Source organism: Somniosus microcephalus, chromosome 10, assembly GCF_052327205.1.
Source record: "Somniosus microcephalus isolate GS21.2 chromosome 10, FLI_Smic_1.0, whole genome shotgun sequence".
Taxonomy (NCBI): domain Eukaryota; kingdom Metazoa; phylum Chordata; class Chondrichthyes; order Squaliformes; family Somniosidae; genus Somniosus; species Somniosus microcephalus.
In genome coordinates, this window is record NC_140996.1 from 186853620 (window position 1) to 186879078 (window position 25459).

The 25459-nt window shown below is 44.0% G+C and overlaps 1 protein-coding gene across 1 annotated transcript in view; it reads right to left on the reverse strand.

Annotated features, from left to right (window-relative positions):
- LOC147111932 (uncharacterized) overlaps positions 1-25459 on the reverse strand; it is a 50607-nt gene that overhangs the window by 8107 nt on the left and 17041 nt on the right. Inside the window, exons 5-7 of the mRNA XM_085998302.1 lie at positions 22562-22647; positions 10165-10210; positions 2873-3108 (exon numbers count right to left, since the gene is read on the reverse strand). Of these exons, the coding sequence (XP_085854428.1) occupies positions 2912-3108; positions 10165-10210; positions 22562-22647 (329 nt within the window). The 3' untranslated portion in view covers positions 2873-2911. The remainder of the gene's footprint in view (positions 1-2872; positions 3109-10164; positions 10211-22561; positions 22648-25459) is intronic.

Genomic DNA, 25459 nt, shown 5'->3' on the forward strand with positions numbered 1-25459 from the left:
CTACCAATAGCCTCAAGAGGAGCTCATTATATGATGCATAAAGTGGTCAATGCACGAGAAGAATGAGTTCTAACTGTTGCTGTTGGATCTTGTGCAAAGGAACAGAATAACAAGGTCCACTCCATGATATAATTTACTAATCTTTATACAGAAACTTGTTTGCCCAAACTTATTTCCGAATGAAATAAACAATTGCCCGGATTGGCAAAATGTTTCATCCTACCTAAACAGAAAGCTAATACACTGCATATCAATCAAATTTTTTATTATTCATTTATGGGATGTGGGCATCGCTGGCAAGGCCAGCATTTATTGCCCATCCCTAATTGCCCTTGAGAAGGTGGTGGTGAGCTGCCTTCTTGAACCGCTGCAGTGCGTGTGGTGAAGGTACTCCCACAGTGCTGTTAGGTAGGGAGTGCCAGGATTTTGACCCAGCAACGATGAAGGATTGGCGATATACTTCTAAGTCAGGATGGTGTGTGACTTGGAGGGGAACCTGGAGGTGGTGGTGTTCCCATGCGCCTGCTGCCCTTGTCCTTCTCGTTGGTAGAGGTCGCGTGTTTGGGAGATTCTGCTGAAGAAGCCTTGGCGAGTTGCTGCAGTGCATCTTGTAGATGCTACACACTACAGCCTCGGTATGCCGGTGGTGGAGGGAGTGAATGTTTAAGGTGGTGGATGGGGCGCCAATCAAGCGGGCTGCTTTGTCCTGGATGGTGTTGAGCTTCGAGAGTTGTTGGAGCTGCACTCATCCAGGCAAGTGGAGCTTATTCAATCACACTCCTTACTTGTGCCTTGTAGATGGTGGAAAGGCTTTGGGGAGTCAGGAGGTGAGACACTCGCTGCAGAATACCCAGCCTCTGACCTGCTCTTTTTGCCACAGTATTTGTGTGGCTGGTCCAGTTAAATTTCTGGTCAATGGTAACCCCCAGGATGATGATGGTGGGGGATTCGGCGATGTTAATGCCGTTGAATGTCAAGGGGCGGTGGTTGGACTCTCGTTTGTTGGAGATAGTCGTTGCCTGACACTTGTGACGCGAATGTTACCTGCCACTTATCAGCCCAAGCCTGAACATCGTTCAGGTCTTGTTGCATGTGGGCATGGACTACTTCATTATCTGAGGAGTTGTGAATGGCACTGAACACAGTGCAGTCATCAGCAAACATCCCCATTTCTGACCTTATGTTGGAGGGAAGGTCATTGATGAAGCAGCTTAAGATGGCTGGGCCAAGGACACAGCCCTGAGTAACCCCTGCAGCGATGTCCTGGGGCTATGATTGACATTCAACCACCACAACCATCTTCCTTTGCGCTAGGTATGACTCCAATCAGTGGAGAGTTTTCCCCCCCACCGATTCCCATTGACTTCAGTTTTACTAGGGCTCCTTGATGCCACACTCGGTCAAATGCGACCTTGATGTCTAGGGCAGTCACTCTCACTTCACCCTCTGGAATTCAGCTCTTTTGTCCATATTTGGACCAAGGCTGTAATGAGATTGGCAGCCAAGTGGTCTTGGCGGAACCCAAACTGGGCATCAGTGAGCAGGTTATTGGTGAGTAAGTGCCGCTTGATAGCACTGTCGATGGTGGCTTGTTTCAATGCACTGAAACAAGCCAAGAAAAGTGTAAAGGATTGATACATTACATTAGTGACTACACTTCAAAAAGTACTTCATTGGCTGTAAAGCACTTTGGGCGCTCCCAAGGTGGCGAAAGGCACTATATAAATGCAAGTTCTTTCTTTGATAAAATCTTAGTACCTTAATTCCTTGAGTTAGCTGAAAATTAGATGCAATTTAGATTGAGCTGAAGAACTGCCTTACCCATGTGCCAAACCAAGCAGGTGCACCAAAACATACAACTCACTAAACCTTTGTGCTGAATTGAGGCCTATTACAGTTACCATTTTAAGAATAAGAAACCTAAAAAAAAAACAAATTCATAGATTCAATAAGTCCTGCCATTGTGTTCAGAACCACCTGAGGAATTAGAGATCAAGTTTTTCTTTGTCCTCTATAAATCAGGAGATTCCCCCACTGCAGCTCCTGCCAAAGTTCAGTGATAGGTAAGACAGCAGCAACACGGAATCTCAATGACTTAGAGAATTACCCTATTTAGTAGAATTTGCAAAGATTATAATTCCTAAAAATCCCAGGTCAATAGATTTAGAATCATGGTGCGGACAGCAGTATAGGATTACATAGGATATACGCCACAGAAACAGGCCATTCGGCCCAACCAGTCCATGCCGGTGTTTATGCTCCACTCGAGCCTCCTCCAGTCTTTCCTCACCTAACCCTATCAGCATAAACCTCTATTCCCTTCTCCCTCATAGGCTTGTCTAGCCTCTCAAATGCATCTATACTTTTCGCTTCAACCACTCCCTGTGGTAGTGAGTTCCACATTCTCACCACTCTTTGGGTAAAGAAGTATCATCTGAATTCCCTATTGGATTTCTTGGTGACTATCTTATATTGATGGCCTCTAGTTTTGCTCTTCCCCACAAATGGAAATATTCTCTCTATATCCACTCTATCAAAAGCTTTCATAATTTTAAAGACCTCCATTAGGTCACCCCTCAACCTTCTTTTTTCAACAGAAAAAAAGAGACCCAGCCTGTTCATCCTTTCCAGACATGTATATCCTTGCATTTCTGGAATCATCCTTGTAAATCTTCTCTGCACCCTCTCCAGTGCCTCTATATCCATTTTATAATACGTAATTAAAGTGCTCCCAGTGTGTGTTCAAATTGAAGTCCTTCCTGGATATCAACAGATACCCTGCCCCTTCAAACTCAGAAAAGATGAATATTTATGTTCTTCCTCTTATTCTTTAATGAGATCAAGACATAAGTTTAAAAAATGGCCAGCCTACCTTTTGCTCCTGGGATGGTCTCATTACTTTGATATTTTTTCAAGCTGTAAGCAAATGTGGATCAGATGAACGTGTAACTATTTCATCATTGCCTGTTAGCTTCAGGTCTTCATCACCACTCAAATTTCTATCAGGATATGAATCCAAGACAGCTGAAGATTCTTCTTCAGTTTCATGATTAGACTCCTGATGAATCTCTTCATTTATATCTTGAATGTTGTTGAGTCTCATGCCATCTTCCATCCAGATGCACAATGGAAGAGAGTGTTAATTGTCATGAATTTTGTATACATTAATCAGATTACTGAATTAATAAAAATCTTCAATTTACAACTCTTAAAAGGATTGGATAAAAGTATATTAAAAACTGTCAATAAATGGAATCTATCTTGAAATATGACTAAGGAGCAGCAATACTCACTAACTACTATCCTCCCAATTCATGATAAAACCGTAGAAACTTACAGCACAACAGCAAGCCACTTGGATAGTGTCTGTGCCAGCTCGTCGCTAGATCAAATACAGGTTACTGAAAATCTTTTCTGGCCCTTTTCTTTAGCATGCATAGGAAGATACCAGCACTAGCCAGACTCAGCTAGTAGCACTCTGGTCTCTGGATTACGTGTTTGTGAACTCAAGCTTGACACAAAGCTTTGAGGCATAAACTAGAATAACACTGGAGTTGACCACCCAACTTCCTTTCTTGGGCCCCATGTTAGCTGACATTGTTAATGGCTCCCTCTCCTCAGGTACTGTCCCCCCCCCACTCCCCTTCAAATCTGCCATCATCACTCCTCACCTCAAAAAAAAACACCCTTGACCCATCCTTACAAATTACCACCCCATCTCCAACCTCCCTTTCCTCTCCAAAGGCCTTGAATGTGTTGTTGACTCCCAAATCCGTGCCCATCTGTCCCGCAATTCCATGTCTGAATCCCTCCAATCAGGTTTCTGCCCCCGCCACAGTACGGAAACGGCCCATATCAAAGTCACATGTGATATTCTGTAAGACTGTGACCATAGTAAACTATCCCTCCTCATCCTTCTTGGCCTATCTGCAGCCTTTGAAACAGTTGATCACATCATCCTCATTCAACACTTCTCCTCCATAAGAACATAAGAAATAGGAGCAGGAGTAGGCCATTCGCCCCCTCGAGCCTGCTCCGCCATTCAATAAGATCATGGCTGAGCTGATCTTGGCCTCAATTCCACTTTCCTGCCTGTTCCCCATAACCCTCGACTCCCCTGTAACTCAAATATCTGTCTATCTCCACCTTGAATATATTCAATGACTCAGCCTCCACAGCTCTCTGGGGTAGAGAATTCCAAAGATTCACGACCCTCAGAGAAGCAATTCCTCCTCATCTCCATCTTAAATGGACGACCACTTATCCTAAAACTATGCCCCCTAGTTCTAGATTCCCTTACGAGGGGAAACATCCTCTCAGCATCTACCTTGTCAAGCCCCCTCAGAATCTTGTATGTTTCAATAAGATCATCTCTCATTCTTCTAAACTCCAATGAGTATAGGCCCAACCTGCTCAACCTTTCCTCTTCTCTAAACTGCCTCCAATGCAAGTATATCCCTCCTCAAATAAGGTGACCAAAACTGTACGCAGTACTCCAGGTGTGGTCTCACCAACACCCTGTACAGTTGTAGCAAGACTTCTCTACTTTTATACTCCATTCCCCCTTGCAATAAAGGCCAACATTCCATTTGCCTTCCTAATTACTTGCTGTACCTGCGTGCTAACTTTGTGTGTTTCATGTACAAGGACACCCAGATCCTTTTGTACCACAGCATTCTGTAGTCTCTCTCCATTTAAATAATATTTTACTTTTCTGTTCTTCCTACAAAAGTGGATAACCTCACATTTTCCCACATTATACTCCATCTGCCAAATTTTTGCCCACTCACTTAACCTATCTTAGCGGACTCTTTGTGTCCTCCTCACAATTTGCTTTCCCACCTATCTTTGTATCATCAGCAAATTTGGCTCCAGTACACTCAGTCCCTTCATCCAAGTCATTAATATAGACTGTAAACAGTTGAGGCCCCAGCACGGATTCCTGTGGCACCCCACTAGTTACAGTTTGCCAACCTGACTCTCTGTTTTCTGTTCGTTAGCCAATCCTCTATCGATGCTAATATATTACCCTCAACACCTTATGTGGCAACTTATCGAATGCCTGTTGGAAATCCAAATACACATCATCGACTGGTTCCCCTTGATCCACCCTGCTCGTTACATCCTCAAAGAACTAATAAATTTGTCAAACACAATTCCCCTTTCATAAAACCATGTTGACTCTGCTTGATTGCATTATGATTTTCTAAATGTCCTGCTACTACTCCCTTAATAATGGATTCCAGCATTTTCCCAATGACAGATGTTAAGCTAACTGGCCTATAGTTTCCTGCTTTCTGTCTCCCTCCTTTCTTTAATAGTCATCCAGCTGGGTGGAACTGCCCCTGCCTGGTTCCATTCTTACCTATCGAATTGTAGCCAGAGAATTTCCTGCAATGGCTTCTCTCCTCACTCCCGCACCATTACCTCTGGAGTCCCCCAAGGATCTATCCATGGCCCCCCCTTCTATTTCTCATCTACATGCTGCCCCTCGGTGATATCATCCAAAAACATAGAAGATAGGAGCAGGAGTAGGCCATTCGGCCCCTCGAGCCTGCTCCACCATTTAATGAGATCATGGCTGATCATCCAAATTCAGTACCCTGTCCCTGCTTTCTCTCCATATCCCTTGATCCCTTTAGCCTTAAGAAATATATCTAACTCCTTCTTGAATATATTTAATGAATTGGCCTCAACTGCCTTCTGTGGTAGAGAATTCCACAGGTTCACCACTCTCTGGGTGAAGAAATTCCTCATCTCAGTCCTAAATGGCTTACCCCTTATCTTTAGACTGTGACCCCTGGTTCTGGACTCCCCTGCCATCAGGAACATCCTTCCTGCATCTAGTCTGTCTAGTCCTGTTAAAATTTTATAAGTTTCAATGAGATCCCCTCTCATTCTTCTAAACTCTAGCGAATACAAGCCCAATCGATCCAATCTCTCTTCATACGTCATTCCTGCCATCCCAGGTATCAGTCTGGTGAATCTTCACTGCACTCTCTCCATGGCAAGAACATCCTTCCTCAGATAAGGTGACCAAAACTGCACACAATACTCAAGGTGTGGCCTCACCAAGGCCCTGTACAACTGCAGCAAGACATCCTTGCTCCTGTACTCAAATCCTCTCGCTATGAAGGCCAACATACCATTTGCCTTCTTAACCGCCTGCTGCACCTGCATGCTTACCTTCAGCGACTGGTGTACAAGGACACCCAGGTCTCGTTGCACTTCTCCTTTTCCTAATCTATTGCCATTCAGATAATAATTTGCCCTCCTGTTTTTGCCACCAAAGTGGATAACCTCGCATTTATCGACATTATACTGCATCTGCCCAATCACCCAACCTGTCCAAATCATACTGGAGTTTCTCTGCATCCTCCTCACAGCACACACGCCCACCCAGCTTTGTGTAGTCTGCAAACTTGGAGATATTACATCTAGTTCCCTTGTCTAGATCATTAATATATATTGGCCCAGTAATTCGGGTCCCAACGCGTGAGTACGCATGGAGTACCCACGCGTGGGCCCAATGGAAGTGCCGGTTACTTGCATGCACAGCGCATGCGCGGGAAAACGGCACTTCCGGTCCCCTGAAAGCAGGGGTTAAGAGGTGAAACGCGTGCGACATATGAGGCAGCGTGTGCATGTTGAACTTCCTTTTTTTTTTTTTGACAGGTTTGCCCGTGCGTGAAGGCCTCCACTTTTTACACATTAAAAAAGCAGACGTAAGGACTTCATTTTAAAAGGTAAGTGGTCAATTAATTAAAATTAGAACATTTTTTCCACAGGTTTATTATTTTTAAATACTTTACAGTAAGGTACGTGTATTTTTAGCTCCGATTTTTTATAAAATTATTTTTTCCAAAAATTTAAATTATTGTTTAAAATGGTTATTTAATGTTATTTATAGTTGATTTAAATAGTGTGATGTTTTTTAAAAATTTAGTTTAAGGTTATGTACTGTTTTAGTCTTATGTCAAACTCATGAATGGACTTTTCCCTCCTCCGATTGGTTGCCCAGTGCTCATGTGATCCCAGTCGACGCATTGCACTAAGTACGCCGCTGGATCACGCACGCACAGCGCGCCGGGAGCTGGAACGGGCCACAGACAGGAAATCCACGCAGGCCCAGGCCGCGGCCTCAACTGTCGGCGCGCTATGTAAGTGTAGGTCGGGGGCTTGCACCCGCAGGAAGCCCCCGACACGAATTTCTGGGCCAATGTGAATAGCTGGGACCCCACTAGTCACTGCCTGCCACTCGGAAAAAGACCCGTTTATTCCAACTCTTTGCTTCCTGTCTGCCAACCAGTTCTCTATCCAAGTCAATACCTTGCCCCCAATCCCACGTGCTTTAACTTTGCACGCTAATCTCTTATGCGGGACCTTATCGAAAGTCTTCTGAAAGTCCAAATACACCACATCCACTGGTTCTCCCTTAGCTATTTCTATCAGTCACATCCTCAAAAAATTCCAGTAGATTAGTCAAGCACGATTTACCTTTTGTAAATCCATGTTGACTTTGTCCAATCCTGTCACTGTTTTCCAAGTGCTCTGCTATTACATCTTTTATAATGGACTCTAGCATTTTCCCCACTACTGATGTCAGGCTTACCGGTCTATAATTCCCTGTTTTCTCACTACCACCTTTTTCAAACAGTGGGGTTACATTAGCTACCCTCCAATCCATGGGAACTGCTCCAGAGTCTATAGAATCAGGTTCCACATGTACACTGACGTCACACAGCTCTATCTCATCATCACCCCTCTCGATCCTTTCACTGTCTCCAATTTGTCACATTGCTTATCCGACATCCAATATTGGATGAGCAGAAATTTCCTCCCACTGAATACTGGGAAGACTGAAACCATTGTCTTTGGTCCCCACCACAAACTCTGTTGCCTGACCACCATTTCAATCCGTGGCAACTGTCTGAAGCTAAGCCAGACTGTTCACAACCTTGGTGTTGAGTTTAATTCCGAGATGTGCTTCCGACCACATATCCGCTCCATCACCATGACTGCCTACTTCCACCTTCGTAACATCGCCCGACATCAACCCTGCCTCAGCTCATCTACTGCTGAAACCCTCATCCATTCCTTTGTTACCTCTAGACTGGACTATTCCGAGGCCTCCCATCTTCCACCCTACATAAACATGTGCTCATCCAAAACTCTGCTGCCCATATCCTAACTCGCACCAAGTCCCATTCACCCATCACCCCTGTGCTTGCTGACCTATGTCTGACATCTGACAACACCTCAATTTTAAAATCTTCATCCTTGTTTTCAAATCCCTCCAAGGCCTTGTCCCTCCCTATCTCTGTAATCTCCTTCAGCCCTACAAGCCTTCAAGATCTCTGCACTCCTCCAATTCTGGCCTCTTGCGCATGCCTGATTTTAATTGCTCCACCATTAGCGGTCGTGCTTTCAGCTGCCTTGGCCCTAAACTCTGGAATTTCCTCCCTAAACCTCTCTGCCTCTCTATCCTTTAAGATGCTCCTTAAAACCTACATTGTGGCCAAGCTTTTGGACATCTGACCCGATATCTCCTTCTGTGACTCGGTGTCAAAAATGTTTTATTTTTTTATTTTTTATTGTTAACGCTCTTGTTAAGCGCCTTGGGACATTTTGCTATGTTAAAGGCGCTATATAAATGCAAGTTGTTGTTGTAGTACTGAGGTAGTGTTGGACTGTCAAAGGTGCAATCCTTCGGGTGAAAATTGAAGAACAAATTGTGTCTTATACCTTGCAGGATGGCCCAAAGTACTGCCATACAGTGAATTGCAGTCACTTGTGCAAAATACAGCAGCCATTTTGCACACAGCAAGGTCCTACAAACTGCAATGAGATGAATGACAATTAATCTGTTGTTGGTGTTGGTTGAGCACAGAATGTTGGCTAGGACACCAGCACAATCAGTACTCCAAATTGTACCATAAGATCTTTAACATCTACCTGAACAGGTAAACAGGACATTGGTTTAATGTCTCATCAAAAGGACTGTACCATCAACAACTCAGCAATAAAGACCCACTGCATTATTTAAAGAGGAGCAGGGACTTCTCCCAATTTTCTTTGCCAACCAGAACGCAGACTATCTGATCATTACTAGTGCAGAAAGGCTGTTGTTTGCATCTACATAATAAACAATCGCTGCACCCCAAAAATCATTAATTCATTGTGTAAATCATGGAAGACATTTTGGCATAAAGTGCTGCATAAATGTAAGTATTACTGGAAATCTGGTTTCCACTGCTACTGAGTTTATGTACACAATGCAAAGTGTTCACTATTATTTTTGCTATGTTTGGGTATTCAAAAAGATATGTGGAACTCACTACCACAAGGAGTAGTTGAGGCAAATAGCATAAATGCATTTAAAGGGAAGTTAGATAAGCACGAGGGAGAAAGGAATAGAAGGATACGTTGATGGGGTTAGGTGAAGAAGGGTGGGAGGAGGCTCATGTGGAAAATAAACATGGATGGATCAGTTGTGCCGAATGGCCTGTTTCTGTGCTGTAAATACTTTCTAATAACATGATGCACACATTGGTGATTGCATCATTTAGGCTTTGAGATACAATATTGGGAAAAAGAGAAACTTTCATAGGGTGATTCCTGTAACAAGTATATAAAAGCTGTGCAAAATTTCTGAGGTGACGTCACTATTTACAGATACATGGACCTGAAAATTACAATACCGCAAAGGGAGTACAGTTTAATTACTTGCCTGATCTAGATAAAAACATCAGTAAATACTCTTACCACTGGTACCGGGCTTCAGATACAATTTAGGCTGATGGGGTGCAAGTATCTTCTCTGATAACTGCAAGAGTACTAAATTAAATTAGTCTAACTTGTTTCACATTAGGTTTCTACTGGATGTAAAATGGTATCAGAAATTCATTCACAAGTCAGAACAAAAACAAAATGTTAACTTGCTGAAAATACTCTTCTGAGATTGGGATAAAGGCACCTTGTTAGGGCAGTGTAGAATGAGATCTATCCTCAACAGTTGACTGAGCTGTATCTAATGCTGACATGAGTTGCACAGCATTAATCAGCACAAAGATCTCTTCACCTTTATGAGTAAAACAACAAAAATCCACTGCATATCAATACCATTTAAAAGAATAACATTCCACAAATAACTGAATAACCCACCTTTGAAGGTGTTGGGGCCCATCAATGAAATTTGTTTCAGTCTTTCCTAAAACAGCAAAATTTTAATTCAATTAAACATTTTAATGATTTAAAGTAAATCATTTATCCTTCATAGCCTTTGGCTCCGATATTTGCGTGACAGCAGAGAGCGAGGGAGCGCGTTGCAGGGGGAAACCCAGAAATCCCCGGAACGCGGAGGTCCTGCTGATATTAACAGCAGGACTTATCATTTTTAAATTCTGTTTCCAGCCCAGCGGCGGGCCAGATTGACAGGCTGGGGGCGTTCCCCAGTAATGGGAAAAGATCGGGGCAGAAGCGGGGGGTCAAAGAACAGCAATCAGGAGGGAGTGAGGCAAAGATCGGGGGTTGGGGGATGGGAAAATAAAACTTTAATTTTTTTTTTAAAAATCAGCCAATCGTGGCAGCGAAATGAGGCCACAATCGGCAGAAGGTTTACTTGAGGGGCCGAGGGAGCACTTCTACTCCTCCTGGCTCACAAGCAGTGCTATAAAAAAACGATTACCTGCTTGATCCAGCTGCTCCCATCTCCATTTGCCCAGGTACGTGTCCTGTCCACAAATAGGTCAAATCCAATACAGCCAATTATCACCCCATCAGTCTACTCTCAATCATCAGCAAAGTGATGGAAGGTGTCATCGACAGTGATATCAAGCAGCACTTACTCACCAGTAACCTGTTCACTGCTTCTCAGTTTGGGACTGTGTATGTAACTGTTCTATCTTTAAGAGAACTATTGTATGTAGCCGTCCACCTTTAAGAGAACTATTTTAGGTGTGGCACTACTTCATCTTGGCTGCTGTATACTGTAATACCGACGGTGACCACACCAGTATATAAGTGCTGTGTCAGGATTTATTGGGCAGATTCGCCCTGACCTTCGAATAGTAAAGTCCTGTTGAAGTTGCTCTTGTAGTCTGTGTATTAATTCGCCATAATACCTACAGACTTTACAGTGGCGACGAGTTCGATCTTACCCTGCGGCAACAATACTTCCGAAGCAGTTAACGAGCGTCGAGAAGAGGCACCCGCCCTCGTCGTTCTGCTGAGAGAAAACTCGAGTCTGCAGAGCAAGGAAGAAGGAAGAATTCAGACACGAAGCCTTCCATCAGCAACAGGCACTGATTGTCCCTTCTGCCACGGTAGCGAGTGAGCCGATCAGCACGAGAAGCAAGTCGGCCACGGTGACTGTGAGTAAAGGGAAAATAAAAAAATAAACGGAGGATAAGGGCGGTGAACTCGACCACGGTCGGGGGAAAGGAGCCGGACCCAGAGGCGCTGAGACTGGGGCAGCGTGGAGCACGGAAGCCGCGGTACAAGCGGGCTGGGAGACGCAACGGCGTCGTGAGACAGCTTGACCGCGACCGGAGAAAAAGGCCGGGCAGCGACCGAGGCCACGAAGCGCTGCGACCGGGATCGTAAGGCGCGGGAAGATATAAAAATAAATAAATCGCGGAGAACTCAGCCGCAGCCGGGGAGGAAAGCACCGGACTGCGAGAGGGCTGGGAGGCGCGATTGGAAGCCGCTGAGGGAGAGACAGAGCCCGAGCGAGCAGGAGAGACAGAGCCCGAGCGAGGGAGACTGAGCGAGATCCAGCCAGCGGCTGAAACTGTTCGCTGTCAACGGGTTGTACCCAGCGCCGGTTGCCCTGCCGAGAAAAGGGAACAAGGAACGCACTGAAGCCGACGCGCAGGCTGCGAACCCCGAAAGCCAGCGGTCGTCGCCCGAGGGAAAAGCTTACCCCTCCCGCCAGGGGAAGAAACGCGGGAAGCCGCCAGTAGGCGGGGAAGAAGACAGAAGCGGGAAACCGCCATTTTGAAAGTGGGCGGGGAAAGAAGACAAGCGCAGGAAACCGCCATTTTGGAAAAAAAAAGTTAAAGAAATATTTCGTTGTTGTTTCTCAGGAAGAGGGTGAAGATGCCTAAGCGTAGTAACATCAACGGTTTCGATTCCGATGTGGAAGATTGGGCCACGTATGTAGAACGCATCGAGATATATTGTAAGGTCAATAAGATAGCAAATTATGACAAAGCTCTAACCTTACTAAACTCAATGGGTGCGAAGACATACGGGTTATTGAAGCATCTTCTATCACCAGCTAAACCGGCGGATCAGTCTTTCGCTGAAATTGTTGCTGTCCTGAAGGATCATTTGAACCCCGCACCGCTGATGTTAGCGGAACGATCTAAATTTTACGTGAGAACGCAACTAAAAGAGGAAAGCAATGCAGAGTACCTGGTTGAACTGCGTAGACTAGCAAAATACTGCCAGTTTGGGGTAAATCTGTCAGAGGCACTGAGAGACAAGTTCGTGTGCGGAATGTCGAAGGAAGGAATACAAAAACGACTGCTCGAAGAGAACGATCTTACACTTGAGAAGGCTGTCCTTATTGCAGCATCGCACGAAGCCGCAGCGAGAGGCACGGCAGAAATGCAGCGGAAGACAGCAGTACTCAGTATGGATCAAATGACTTCGGGTACAACGAAATGTTATCGTTGTGGGAAGACAACACACGATCAGAACCAATGCTGGTTTAAAAACCAGGAACGTAGGAAATGTGGCAAGCCTGGTCACATAGCTAAAGTATGCCGGTCAGGAAAGAAGACCAGCAATAATAAGTCGCCGCAGAAGAAGTACAGAAAGGTACATAAGGTGACTGGGAAGAGTACAGATGAACAGAATTCGGATTCAGACTCCAACAGCAAGGAACTGGGTAGTCTGAGGATTCACAATGTGAGTAAAGAAGCTGACCGACAAACTATCTGGGTCACACTACAGATTGCAAAAGTCCAAGTGAAAATGGAAGTGGACACCGGATCGGCGTTGACGGTCATGAATAAGCAAGATTACAAAAAGTTGTTCAAACATATTCCCCTACGGGATACGGAGATAGTATTGCAGACATACACGGGGCATAAAGTATACCCCATCGGAAAGATAAAAGTCAAGGTGAGACACAAGGGCAAAGATCACTGAGGAATGGACATGTATGTGCTACCCGAGGGAGGTCCACCACTTCTGGGACGGGAGTGGATCAGGAAAATAAAGATAGACTGGCACTCACTAAACACAATGACGGTAGATTCCGGAAAGGAAGATGTCAAACCTGAACGGTTGTCCAGAATATTGGACGAAGCTAAAGAGGTATTCCAGCAAGGACTGGGAACACGGAGAGGAATTAAGGCAAAAATCAAGATTGCAGAACATGCAAGCCCAAAATTTTTCAAAGCCAGATCGGTACCTTACGCGATACGACCTGCTGTGGAGGCAGAACTGGAAGAGCTTGAACGTTCAGGGGTACTGTCTAAGGTGGACTGGAGTGAGTGGGCCACGCCCATTGTTCCCGTCATGAAGTCTTCATCAAGTAACAAGCCAGGGGGACCGGGAAAGGTCCGCATCTGCGGAGACTTCAAGATCACAGTTAATCCGGTGCTTCACATGGTACAATACCCGCTTCCGCGGATTGAGGATATCTTTGCTTCATTGTCTGGCGGGAAACACTTCACCAAGATAGACCTGGCACAAGCATACTTACAAATGGAAGTCGAGGAAGAGTCGCGCCAGTATCTCACAATCAACACGCACAGAGGCTTGTATCGTTATAATAGACTGGTTTTTGGAGTAGCTTCGGCTCCAGCAATTTGGCAGAGGGCCATGGAGCAGGTCTTACAGGGTATTCCAAGCACTCAGTGTTACTTGGACGATATCCTGATTACAGGAGAGGACGAGGAGGAACACCTCGCAAATTTGAAACTGGTGCTCACCAGGTTGAAGGAATATGGCCTTCGAGTTAATCGCCAGAAATGTGAGTTCTTCCAGAAACGGATCTTGTACTGCGGTCATGTCATTGACCAAGAGGGGCTGCACAAGTCACCTGACAAGATAGAAGCTGTCGTGAAGGCCCCCGCTCCGGAAAATGTATCACAGTTGAGATCGTTTCTGGGGTTGATTAATTATTACCACAAGTTCCTGCCAAATCTATCCACGGTGCTGCATCCGCTGAATGCTCTGTTGCAGAAAGAAGTACCATGGAAGTGGAGCGAGGACTGTAAGAAGGCCTTTCGCAGAAGCAAGGCGTTGATTACCTCTGAGGAAGTGTTGGCTCATTTCAACCCAACGTTACCTCTTCGTCTAGCTTGTGATGCTTCCCCTTATGGAATTGGAGCAGTACTTTCACACAAGTTACCAAATGGCTCGGAAAGGCCAGTCGCATTTGCGTCCCGATCATTGACCTCCGCTGAGCGAAATTATGCTCAGATAGATAGGGAGGCCCTCAGCCTTGTGTGGGGAGTAAAGAAATTCAATCATTACCTGCAGGGCAAGAAGTTCACATTACTGACAGACCAGGTTGGTGTCCATATTCAACCCTAACAAGGCCGTTTCCACTATGACAGCGCAAAGGCTACAGAGGTGGTCCGTGTTACTTGGGGCACACCAATATGACATCGAATACAAAAGGTCCAAACAGCATGGAAATGCTGATGGGTTATCGCGCCTACCGTTGCCAATAGTAGAAGAGGCGGCTACAGTGGACCCGGTAGAGATGTTCCACTCATCCATAGTGGAATGTCTACCAGTAACAAATTCGATGATCGAAAATGAAACAAGAAATGATCCGACTCTCTCACGAGTCTACGATTTAACGGTGGAGGGATGGCCAGCACATGGCGAACCAACGCTGCCCGCATTTTCGCAAAGAAAAGAACAGCTGTCAGTGTGCCGAGGAACCTTGATGTGTGGATCTAGAGTGGTGATTCCACCCAAACTTCAGCATAAGGTGCTAAAGGAGCTTCACGAGGGGCATCTGGGTGGAGTGAAAATGAAGAACCTAGCAAGAGCGTTTGTGTGGTGGCCAGGTATTGATGGAGACATCGAAGAAATAACCAAGAGCTGTCTAGGATGCCAGAAGGTCCAAAACGCGCCACCACAAGCTCCTCTGCATCCATGGGAGTGGCCCTCATCTCCTTGGCAAAGGGTACACGTCGACTGTGCTGGTCCATTTATGGACTCAATGTTTCTAATCGCGGTGGATGCACACTCCAAGTGGCCGGAGGTAATAAAGATGTCCTCCACCACCACGGAAAAAACCATCACAGTATTACGGACCATATTTGCTAGGAATATCCTGCCGGAACAGATCTGTTCTGATAATGGACTGCAATTTGTGTCCGAAGAATTCAGGAAGTTCTTAAAAAAGAATGGGGTCAAGCACGACACGTCAGCCCCATACCATCCCGCCACCAATGGATTAGCTGAAAGGTTTGTCCAGACCTTCAAGAAGGCCATAAAGGCCATGGGTAATGAAGACATCAACCTACAACATAAGGTAGATAACTTCTTGTTGGCGTACAGGAATGCAACACATGTGGTCACAAACCAAACTCCCGCCATGATGTTTTTCAATAGAAGACTAAGATGCCGGCTGGATTTGATTAAGCCAAACGTCAGAAGGGACGTAGAGAACCGGCAATTTCAGGGCATGAATGAAAGGCCAACTAGATCCTTTCAGATAGGTCAACAAGTTTTGGCCCGGGACTACCGTACCGAGAAATGGCAGCCTGGAACTATTGGGAAAAGGCTAGGGCCGCTGATGTATACCGTGGACATTGGTGACAGCATCATAAGGCGACATGTTGACCAGATCTTAGGGTCATCCACAAAGGACCAACCTACTCCACAACCTTACACAGCTAATGTTGAAGCAGAGATACCCAGAGCACCTACCTCCGATCTGGTAATACTAGAATCAGATGAACCTGACACTGTCCTTCAAGCCGAATCGACCTTGCCAGAAGAACCTACTACCCCGCCGAAAACTACTACACCACCGAGGCGTTATCCGGACAGAGTCAGGAAGCCTCCAGAGAGACTGAATCTGTGAACTGTTTTGCATAAGTTGTATATATGTTATGATGTTATGTTAATGGGGAATAAGTATGTTGTAAGCTAAAAAGGGAGGATTGTAGTGTATGTAACTGTTCTACCTTTAAGAGAACTATTGTATGTAACCGTCCACCTTTAAGAGAACTATTTTAGGTGTGGCACTACTTTATCTTGGCTGCTGTATACTGTAATACCGACGGTGACCACACCGGTATATAAGTGCTGTGTCAGGATTTATTGGGCAGATTCGCCCTGACCTTCGAATAGTAAAGTCCTGTTAAAGTTACTCTTGTAGTCTGTGTATTAATTCGCCATAATACCTACAGACTTTACAGGGACCACTCCGCTCCAGACATTTTATGATATTCCATATTTCCCTAGATTCTAGAACAGTCCTCGTGGATTGGAAGGTAGCAAATGTAACCCCACTGTTCAAGGGGGGGGGGGGGGGGGGGGGGAAAGAGAGAAAACAGGGAACTATAGGCCAGTTAGCCTCCAATATCAGCAGCGGCACATTAGCCCAACCTCCCATCAGTGTACTGAAATAAACTCATTTTTTTGGAGGTGGGTAAAAAAAAATATTTAGCCCATTTCCAGGTCCCATTCTTAGTAATAAACGGGACACCACTGACATCGGTAACGATCAGTCTCACTTTTTTTTTTCGTTGACCCTGCTCACAGAATGGTATTTTTAAAAAGGTTTTATTCTTGAAAGATGCTGATTTGGCAGACCTCTTGAAATCTTCTGGACCCATGGTTGAGAAGCCCTGCCTTAAACTACCTCGGTGTTAATCTTCTATTGATGCAGTTGCACTGAGCGAAATCGGAGAGCATCCGTTGTATAATGTCCATCTTGTCTGCACGCTGAGCTGAGAGGAACATGCAGTAGCTATACACCAGCATTTCAGTTGTACCGCACTTGGGCAGAGTTCATGATAATTTGCCTTCTAACATTAACCAGGTGACCATGGTATTGCATATTGAAATGCACAACAACATGCCTCGAGCTTACAATTGAAATGTTACAATGCTTTCCCTCCTAGATCCAAACATTGATTTTTTTTTAATGATGTGGGCATCACTGGCAAGGCCAACATTTATTGCCCATCCCTAATTGCCCCTGACAAGGTGGTAGTGAACCGCCTTCTTGAACAGCTGCAGTCCTTGTGGTGAAGGTACTCCAACAGTGCTGTTAGGGAGGGAGTTCCAGTATTTTGACCCAGCGACGATGAAGGAACGTTGATATATTTCTAAGTCAGGATGGTGTGCAACTTGGAGGGGATCTTGCAGGTGATGGTGTTCCCATGCGCCTGCTGCCCTTGTCCTTCTAGGTGGTAGAGGTCGTGGGTTTGGGAGGTGCTACTGAAGAAACCTTAGCAAGTTGCTGCAGTGCATCTTGTCGATGGTACACACTGCAGCCACGGTGCGCCCCTAGTGGAGGGAGTGAATGTTTAAGGTGGTGGATGGGGTACCATTCAAATGGGCTGCTTTGTCCTGGATGGTGTCGAGCTTCTTGAGCATTGTTGGAGCTGTACTCATCCAGGTAAGTGGAGAGTATTCCATCACACTCCTGACTTGTGTCTTGTAGATGGTGGAAAGGCTTTGGGGAGTCAGGAGGTGAGAAACTCGCCGCAGAATACCCAGCCTCTGACCTGCTCTTGTTGCTGCAGTATTTGTGTGGCTGGACCAGTTAAGTAACCACACATGAATGTGCCGCAGGAACTTTCCTTTTTCTCTTGGAGGTGTGCCTCTCAACCTGAGGGATTCATCAATACCACCAACTTTAGAGGAACTGACAGAAGAGGAATGCCTTATAGGTAAGTCTGTGGTTTTTTAATGCAAAATAGATTGAATGGTGATGAATGACCTCGAAAACACTGGCAAAAAAAATCCAGCACCTCCAAGAGCTTCTGAAACATCCTCATTTTAACTAAGTTGAGGATTCCCCTGCACAGTGGTTGACAGGACACTTGACTGGGTCCACCCCATTTCCTGGTCGTCTTCCACCATTTACATAATCCCACCAACAAACACATCTTCCCCTCTCTGCTTTCCAGAGGGAGCGTTCCTTCCGCGATGCTCTGGTTCACTTTTCCATCACCCCAACCTCCAGCTGAGAGCTCCCGGCATCTTTTGATGCAAACACAGAAGATACAACACCTGTCTAGTCACTTCCTGCCATAGCACTATTCAGCGCTCCAAACACTTCCTCCTGATAAAGTGGCAATTTACATGAGCTCCCTCCAAAAGTTAGTTTACCATATTTGCTGCTCACAGTGCAGCCGACTCTTCACTGGAAAACCAAATGCAGATGAGGGGACACCAACGTTCCCTCTAATTTTTTGGGGGGTCGCATGGCCCATTCAAAATTCCTTGCAGGAGCATTTTTTCCATTTAAAAGCTGGCTCACGTGCTGTGTGGGACCGCCAGAGCGCTGCACAGCTTAAAGGGAACATTACTGACCACTTTGCCAAACATATCTAGCCTGTCTGCATGTGTGAACCTGAGCTTCTTGTAGCTCCCCACTTCAATTTTCCCTTGTATTTCCACCATGGCCTGTCTTTGTCTTTCCCACTGTTCCAATGAAACTCAACGTAAGCTTTAAAAATGGCCCCTTATCTTGCTCCTGGGCATTCTGCAGCCTCTGATGTGAACACTGACTTTCGTAGCTTCAAACCTCAGCTACATCTTCCATTTTCTCCAAACAGGAGGTGCTGGTGATATGAGGTGGGTCTGTCAGCATCCGGGGTAGGGGAAGCAAGTTGACGCTTGGGGTAGAGGCCCTTCATTAGAAATCAGTGCTGGTGGGGGTATCTACTCTTCATGCTAGCCTGTTTCTCCCCTCTTTTCAGGGCTGGTGAAACCATTGGCCCGGATTTGCTGTGAGCGGCGAAGGAACGGCTTTTGCCATTCACCTCACATACAATTGCCCAGACATTGAGCAAGGTTGTGAACGGAGATTTATACTCTTCCGTCGTCAGTTTAAATTCTGCACCCTCTACAGAGGATCTATGGCGTCTGTGAGCAGGTCAAGCAGCAGGGAAGCTGTTCAACCAGATTGAAGAATCCTCACAGACTGCAACGCAGGAAGTAAAAAACAAGAAATATAAATTAAATTTAAATCATTGTACAGGAACGAGAGAGAGATTGGGTCATACACATGGGATTAAGGGAAAGGCATAAGAGAGCAAAACATATATATAAAAATAAAACTTAATTTAATTTTTTTTTTTTAAATCTGCAACATTAATTTTCTTCTGAAGGAATGAGACTCCACACTTGTAAAATTAATTTTTCAGGGACAGAGGCTGTTCAGCAGTAATTATGACTTACTACGCCATTAAAAACTCAGTTACTCGATTGAACAAGGCGTAAGTTTTTCCATCAGTCTTTAGTGTGATAATTGTGGGTAATTAGCCTAAGTTCACGCCTTAACAGTGATTTCGATGCAGATTCCATCGGTGAAGACTGCAACAGCGTAGCCTGTGGAGGAGCAGGGTATCACTGACAGCAACTTCCGGATTTCCGTGTTTAACGGAGCATGTGCTCATGTCAGAAGTTGTCAGTTTTACCCAGTAATAACAGCAAGTGCTGACAGCCTCACTGTTATTAGTGCAGAAAAATCCAGGCTTTTGCATTTTTGCCAGCAGTTTCGATTTTCATTTCCAACTCAATTTGCAGGCATTCGGCCATTACCAATTTCTCTCGTCTGCAGAACATTTCCTTGGGCTTGCCTCTCACTACCATAACTATTCACAAGTTCTTTGTTTCCCTAATATCTTTAATATTTCCTTCTACTGTCTGTTGTTTAGATTACTAGATGATCTTTGCAATCTTTTTTTTTTTTTAAAAACAGGTCATTCCACTGATACTTGCTCTCTCTATTTGTTGGTTTGCCCCTCTCCTGTTTCTGATTCTATTACCGTAAAATGCTTGTTGACTTCATTTTTCAGTTCTGAAAACAATGTCTAAATATTGGAATGACATTGGCAATTTTCCAGTCAACAATTCCTAAATCTAAAGAACTTTGGGAAATGATGACTAACAGATCTGTAATTTCCTTGCCTATTTGTTTTAGTGCCCTGGGGTGGAAATGATCACATCCTGAAGATTTGTCTATCTTAAATCCCATTATTTTCTCCAATACCATTTTTTAAAAACTTATATGAAATCCACCAAGTTCCTCCCCTTGACTTATTTTTAGGGTCCCTGTACCACTGGTGTTTTGCCCTCTTCCTCTATGAGAGGACATATAAACTAAATGGTCCAATCCTGAAGTGGGTGCACGAACAGAGACCTGGGGGTAAGTGTGCACAAATCATTGAAGGTGGCAGGGCAGGTTGAAAAAGCAGTTGAAAAGGCTTACGGGATCCTGGGCTTCAAGAATAGAGGTATAGAGTACAAAAGTGTAGAAATTATGAAGAACCTATATAAAACACTGGTTCGGCCCCAACTGAAGTACTGTGCCCAATTCTGGACACCACACTTTAGGAAGGATGTGAAGGCCTTAGAGAAGGTGCAGAAAAGATTTACGAGAATGATTCCAGGAATGAGGGACTTCAGTTACGTGGATAGAATGGAGAAGCCGGGGTTGTTCTCCTTGGAGCAGAGAAGATTGAGAGGAGATTAGATAGAGGTGTTCAAAATCATGAGGGGTCTGGACAGAGCAGATAGAGGGAAACTGTTCCCATTGGCAGAAGGGTCGAGAACCATAGGACACAGATTTAAGGTGATTGGCAAAAGAACCAAAGGCAACGTAAGAAAAAACTTTTTTACACAGCGAGTGGTTAAGATCTGGAATGCACTGCCTGAAAGGGTGGTGGAGGCAGATTCAATCACGGCTTTCAAAAGGGAGTTGGATAAGTATCTGAAGGACAGAAATTTGCAGGGCTATGGGGAAAGGGCGGGGATGTGGGACTAGCTGAAGTGCTCTTGCAGAGAGCCGGCATGGGCTCAATGGGCCGAATGGCTTTCTTCCATGCTGTAACCATTCTATGATTCTACTGTGAAAAGGGATACAAATCATTCATTCAACTAGTCTGTCATTTCCTTCTTGTCCATTATAGTATAGTCTTTGGAAGTCAGGAAATCACATAGAAAAATAGGAGCAGGAGCAGGCCATTTGGCCCTTCAAGCCAGCTTCGCCATTCAGTATGATCATGGCTGATCCTGTATCTCAATACCATATTCCTGCTCTCTCCCCATACCCCTTGACACCTTTTGCGTTTAGAAATCTATCCATCTCCTTCTTAAATATATTCAGTGACTTGGCCGCCACAGCCTTCTGTGGTAGAGAATTCCACAGGTTCACCACCCTCTGAGGGAAGATATTTCTCCTCATCTCAGTCCGAAATGTCCTACCCCGTATCCTGAGACTATGACCCCTCGTTCTAGAGCCCCCAGCCAGGGGAAACATCCTCCCTGCATCCGGTCTGTCTAGCCCTGTCAGAATTTTATACGTTTCAATGAGATCCCCTCTCATTCTTCTAAACTCCAGTGAATACAGGCCTAGTCGACCCAATCTCTCCTCATACGACAGTCCTGCCATCCCAGGAATCAGTCTGGTGAACCTTCGCTGCACTCCCTCTATGGCAAGTATATCCTTTCTTAGGTAAGGAGACCAAAACTGCACACAGTACTCCAGGTGTGGTCTCACCAAGGCCCTGTATAACTGTAGTAAGGCATCCTTGCTCCTGTACTCAAATCCTCTTGCAATGGAGGCCATTTGCCTTCCTAACTGCTTGCTGCACCTGCTTGTTTGCTTTCCGTGATTGGTGTACAAGGACACCCAGGTCCCTTTGTACATAAACATTTCCCAATCTATCACCATTTAAATAATAATCTGCCTTTCTGTTTTTCCTACCGAAGTGGATAACTTCACATTTATCCACGTTATATCCCAACAGTAGGAGCAGAGAATCTTTCAAAGCTAGGGAAAAAGTGCACTAATTTCTGAGATAAATCCAGAGCTTTATACAAGGTGGGGCCAAATGGCTATACGTCACTACGAATGCTCCCACTAAGCTGCACGGTTGCAGTTATCTGCAAGGTCCCACACAGGCCACTTACCAGCTTTTCCATTGTAGATACCACGCATGTGCAAAAATTTGAATGGGCCACGAATTGAGGGAGGCAGGGCAGCTTACAGGGGACATTGGCCACTACCCAGCATGATGTCAAAATACCATACAAAGACATGCTGAGCATGTGGTTTCTCCAGAACCAACCAAATTTAGACAAATTCATATTGTGTGAGAAGGATGCAGAATGAAGAAATGCATTGTGCTGCACTTGGAGTACATGATACATCCTGTAACAAGCATATACAAGAATGGTAGAAAATGGGAGAAATGGTCTAAAAATAATTAAGCAGTGGCATGAACAAAGTTATCAATTATTGTGGTCACCAATATATTTTACTTCTCGCACAAAGTAACATTTAAACACTAACTTCATAATTTATTAACTTAAAAACAGAAAATCTACAAAAACTTGCCTCCACAGACTTCTTCCACTGTGAATGGATCATTTTTGTTATTTGCTTGTCCAAACGAACTTTACAGTCTTCGGCCAATAAAAAGTCTAAAACAAGAAGGAGAAACTAATTCATGTCCATATTTTCTAAAATGCAAAATTTTCTTAGATTACATTTTAGTAGATCATAGAAAGTAACAAATCATATAGTAATTTGTGCTATTCTTTGAACTAAAATGTCTAAAGAATACTACAGTAATACTCAAAGATTAGGATAAAATAAAAGATAATTACAAACATGCATTTGATACATGATAAGCAAGTCAAAAAGTCAATACAGATTTATGCAGGATAAGATCAGCTTCTTGAATAAATGTAGTACCTTTCAAAAAAATACATTGGATAATTTGGGAGACTGCCACAGACTATTGGACTATGTCAGCTGTGGCCAGACTGCCAATGTTAAAGAGCCAGAAAAATAATCCACTACATTGAAGTTAAAAGGTAAAAGTCATTTTATAAATCCACAAATATCTCACACATTAGTTTGAAATATGGTGTTACAAATTTTGGGTCTGTCTTAGATATTTTCTCAAGATTGTGGCGCTGGTGACTCCTGTAAGGAGTCTGATCATCTTGCCTGTACTGCCCAATACATAATTATATAATAGTGTAGCTTAGGGGTGTAATAGTAGGATACCCATGTGATTTGAACTGGATATTGTGTCTTACATACATACCTTCACATACACTTCTTCAATCTTGCAGTAAAAAGAAACATTAGCGAGACAAAGCCTCATGCGAATCATTAAGCTGCTTTTTTTTTTTAAGACAGCAAGTAAACATACAGAGCAACAGTCAAAGCACTTTCTTCACTTAATATCAAACCTCTCCTCAAAAAATAGAAAAAAATAATCAATGTACCCTGACTCTTTCATGGGCTGATTTACATGTTTTTGGCATTACCTTTCTAAACAACTTCAAACCACAACAATTGAACTGCATTTCAGCTACCAGCTTCAGGCCCAGACCAACAACCCTGTTTAAAATATGACTGACAACCCAAGTGTCCGTTTTCTCCTATAATCTTAGAGTAGTTGCAGGAAGAGAGAGTGCAGAGCCTCCAGCTTATCCCTCCTTTAAGGATTTGCCAAAAAGATTGTCAACCAACTCATACTGGGATCACGTAAGTAGAAACATCGCCACCTCAATAGGTGTGAATGTTCACTGGAATCTCAAAATTAACTTTTGTTACCTAGAGCATTCTGGTTCAGAATCTTCATTTCCTAGCTATGCCGTTCTTTAAATTTAACCCTTTGTGAGCTTCATTTAACTTAATAACATTTTTAAAACATAAATTACATCAAGATCTTTCCATGGCATAGTCAGAAATCCCACAACATGATACGTGGTTCTTCTAAACCCGAGTTAGACCCTCCACCCCTTCACTGCACATAGTTATTAGCTGTCTCCACTGATAGAATGAGAATCCAAGAGAGGAGTAACCATTTATTGTACAGGAATGTGTTTGTACACAACAATTTCCTTCTTTAACCAAGAATCATCTGTTTGCTTTGGAGTTTCCCCAGATTTAACTTTCAACTTGGGCACTTTGATGAGAATCTGAAGTCTCTTTAAATTACAAAGGCTCAAACAATAGCTTTGAGCCTTCCAATAAAATTGGAGGTGAACAAGTTACACAAGATGGAAATGATAGAAATTACAGTACCTGTATAGAGGAGACCATTTGTCTCATCACAACTGTGCCGATGCTAGCTTTTCAAATGGAGCTATTTGCTCTAATCCCACCTACCTACTATATCCCCAAATCCTTTTACATTCCTCCTTTTCAAATACTTATCCAATTCCATTTTGAAGGATGTTATAACCCATGCATCATTAGCCACTTGTGGTAAAGCATTCAATACCCCCGAACTTAATAAAAAGTTTTAATAACCCTCTGAAAACTTTTCTTCTAACTTGTTTGTTCTAATAATAATCCCGAGTCTATGCTCCTTTGTTAGAAAAATCTGTAGCCATCTGTCACTAGGAATTTTTGGACATTTATTCACATTTGAAACAATTCAGGTAACTACATAATATATTGAATATAAATGTAAGTTTATAATGGTCCCTGGTGCAAATGTCCCCAACGCTTCAGAGCCATAACACAGCCTACAGGACAGGACAGTGCATGTAGTTCAGCAGACGTTTGTTGGCCATCTCTCATGTGTGAAAGAGAACTTTTTTTCTCTTTTTGCACAGAAGAATTTTGTTTGAGAAAAAAAGTTATCTCCGAAGAGCTCCTTGGAACAGAGAAGGTTAAGAGGTGACCTAATAGAGGTTTTCAAGATGATGAGAGGTTCTGATAGAGTAGATAGAAAAAAATCTATTCCCTCAGGCGAATGGGTCAATAACCAGAGGTCATAGATTCAAAATTACTGGAAAAAGATCTAGAGGGGAGATGAGGAGACATTTTTTTTCCACTCAGAGTTGTTGGGATCTGGAATGCTCTACCTGAAAAGGTGGTGGAAGTCGATTCATAAATAATTTTGAAAGCGAGTGGGACAGGAACTTGAGGGTGAGGAACTTAGAGGGTTACGGACAAAAAGCGGGGTGTGGGACCAAGCACGAATACTTTCAAAGAGCCAGCATAGACACGAAGGGCTTAATAGCTTCCTTTTGTGCTGTAAGCTTCTATGATCTCCAAGGCTTTCTTCTGTCTCCTCCCCAAGATGGACATTATTACACAAATGCACCCAAATTGTAATGCTTATCCTGCTGAAATTTAAAACAAAAAAGTTATAAATATGATAACATTTGTTGCCGTGTCTTATAAGACATGAACACGTTAAAGGATTCAGGGGAGCAGTAGATAGGTCACTTTCCCATTGACGTGTTATCTTCCTTGGAACATCTA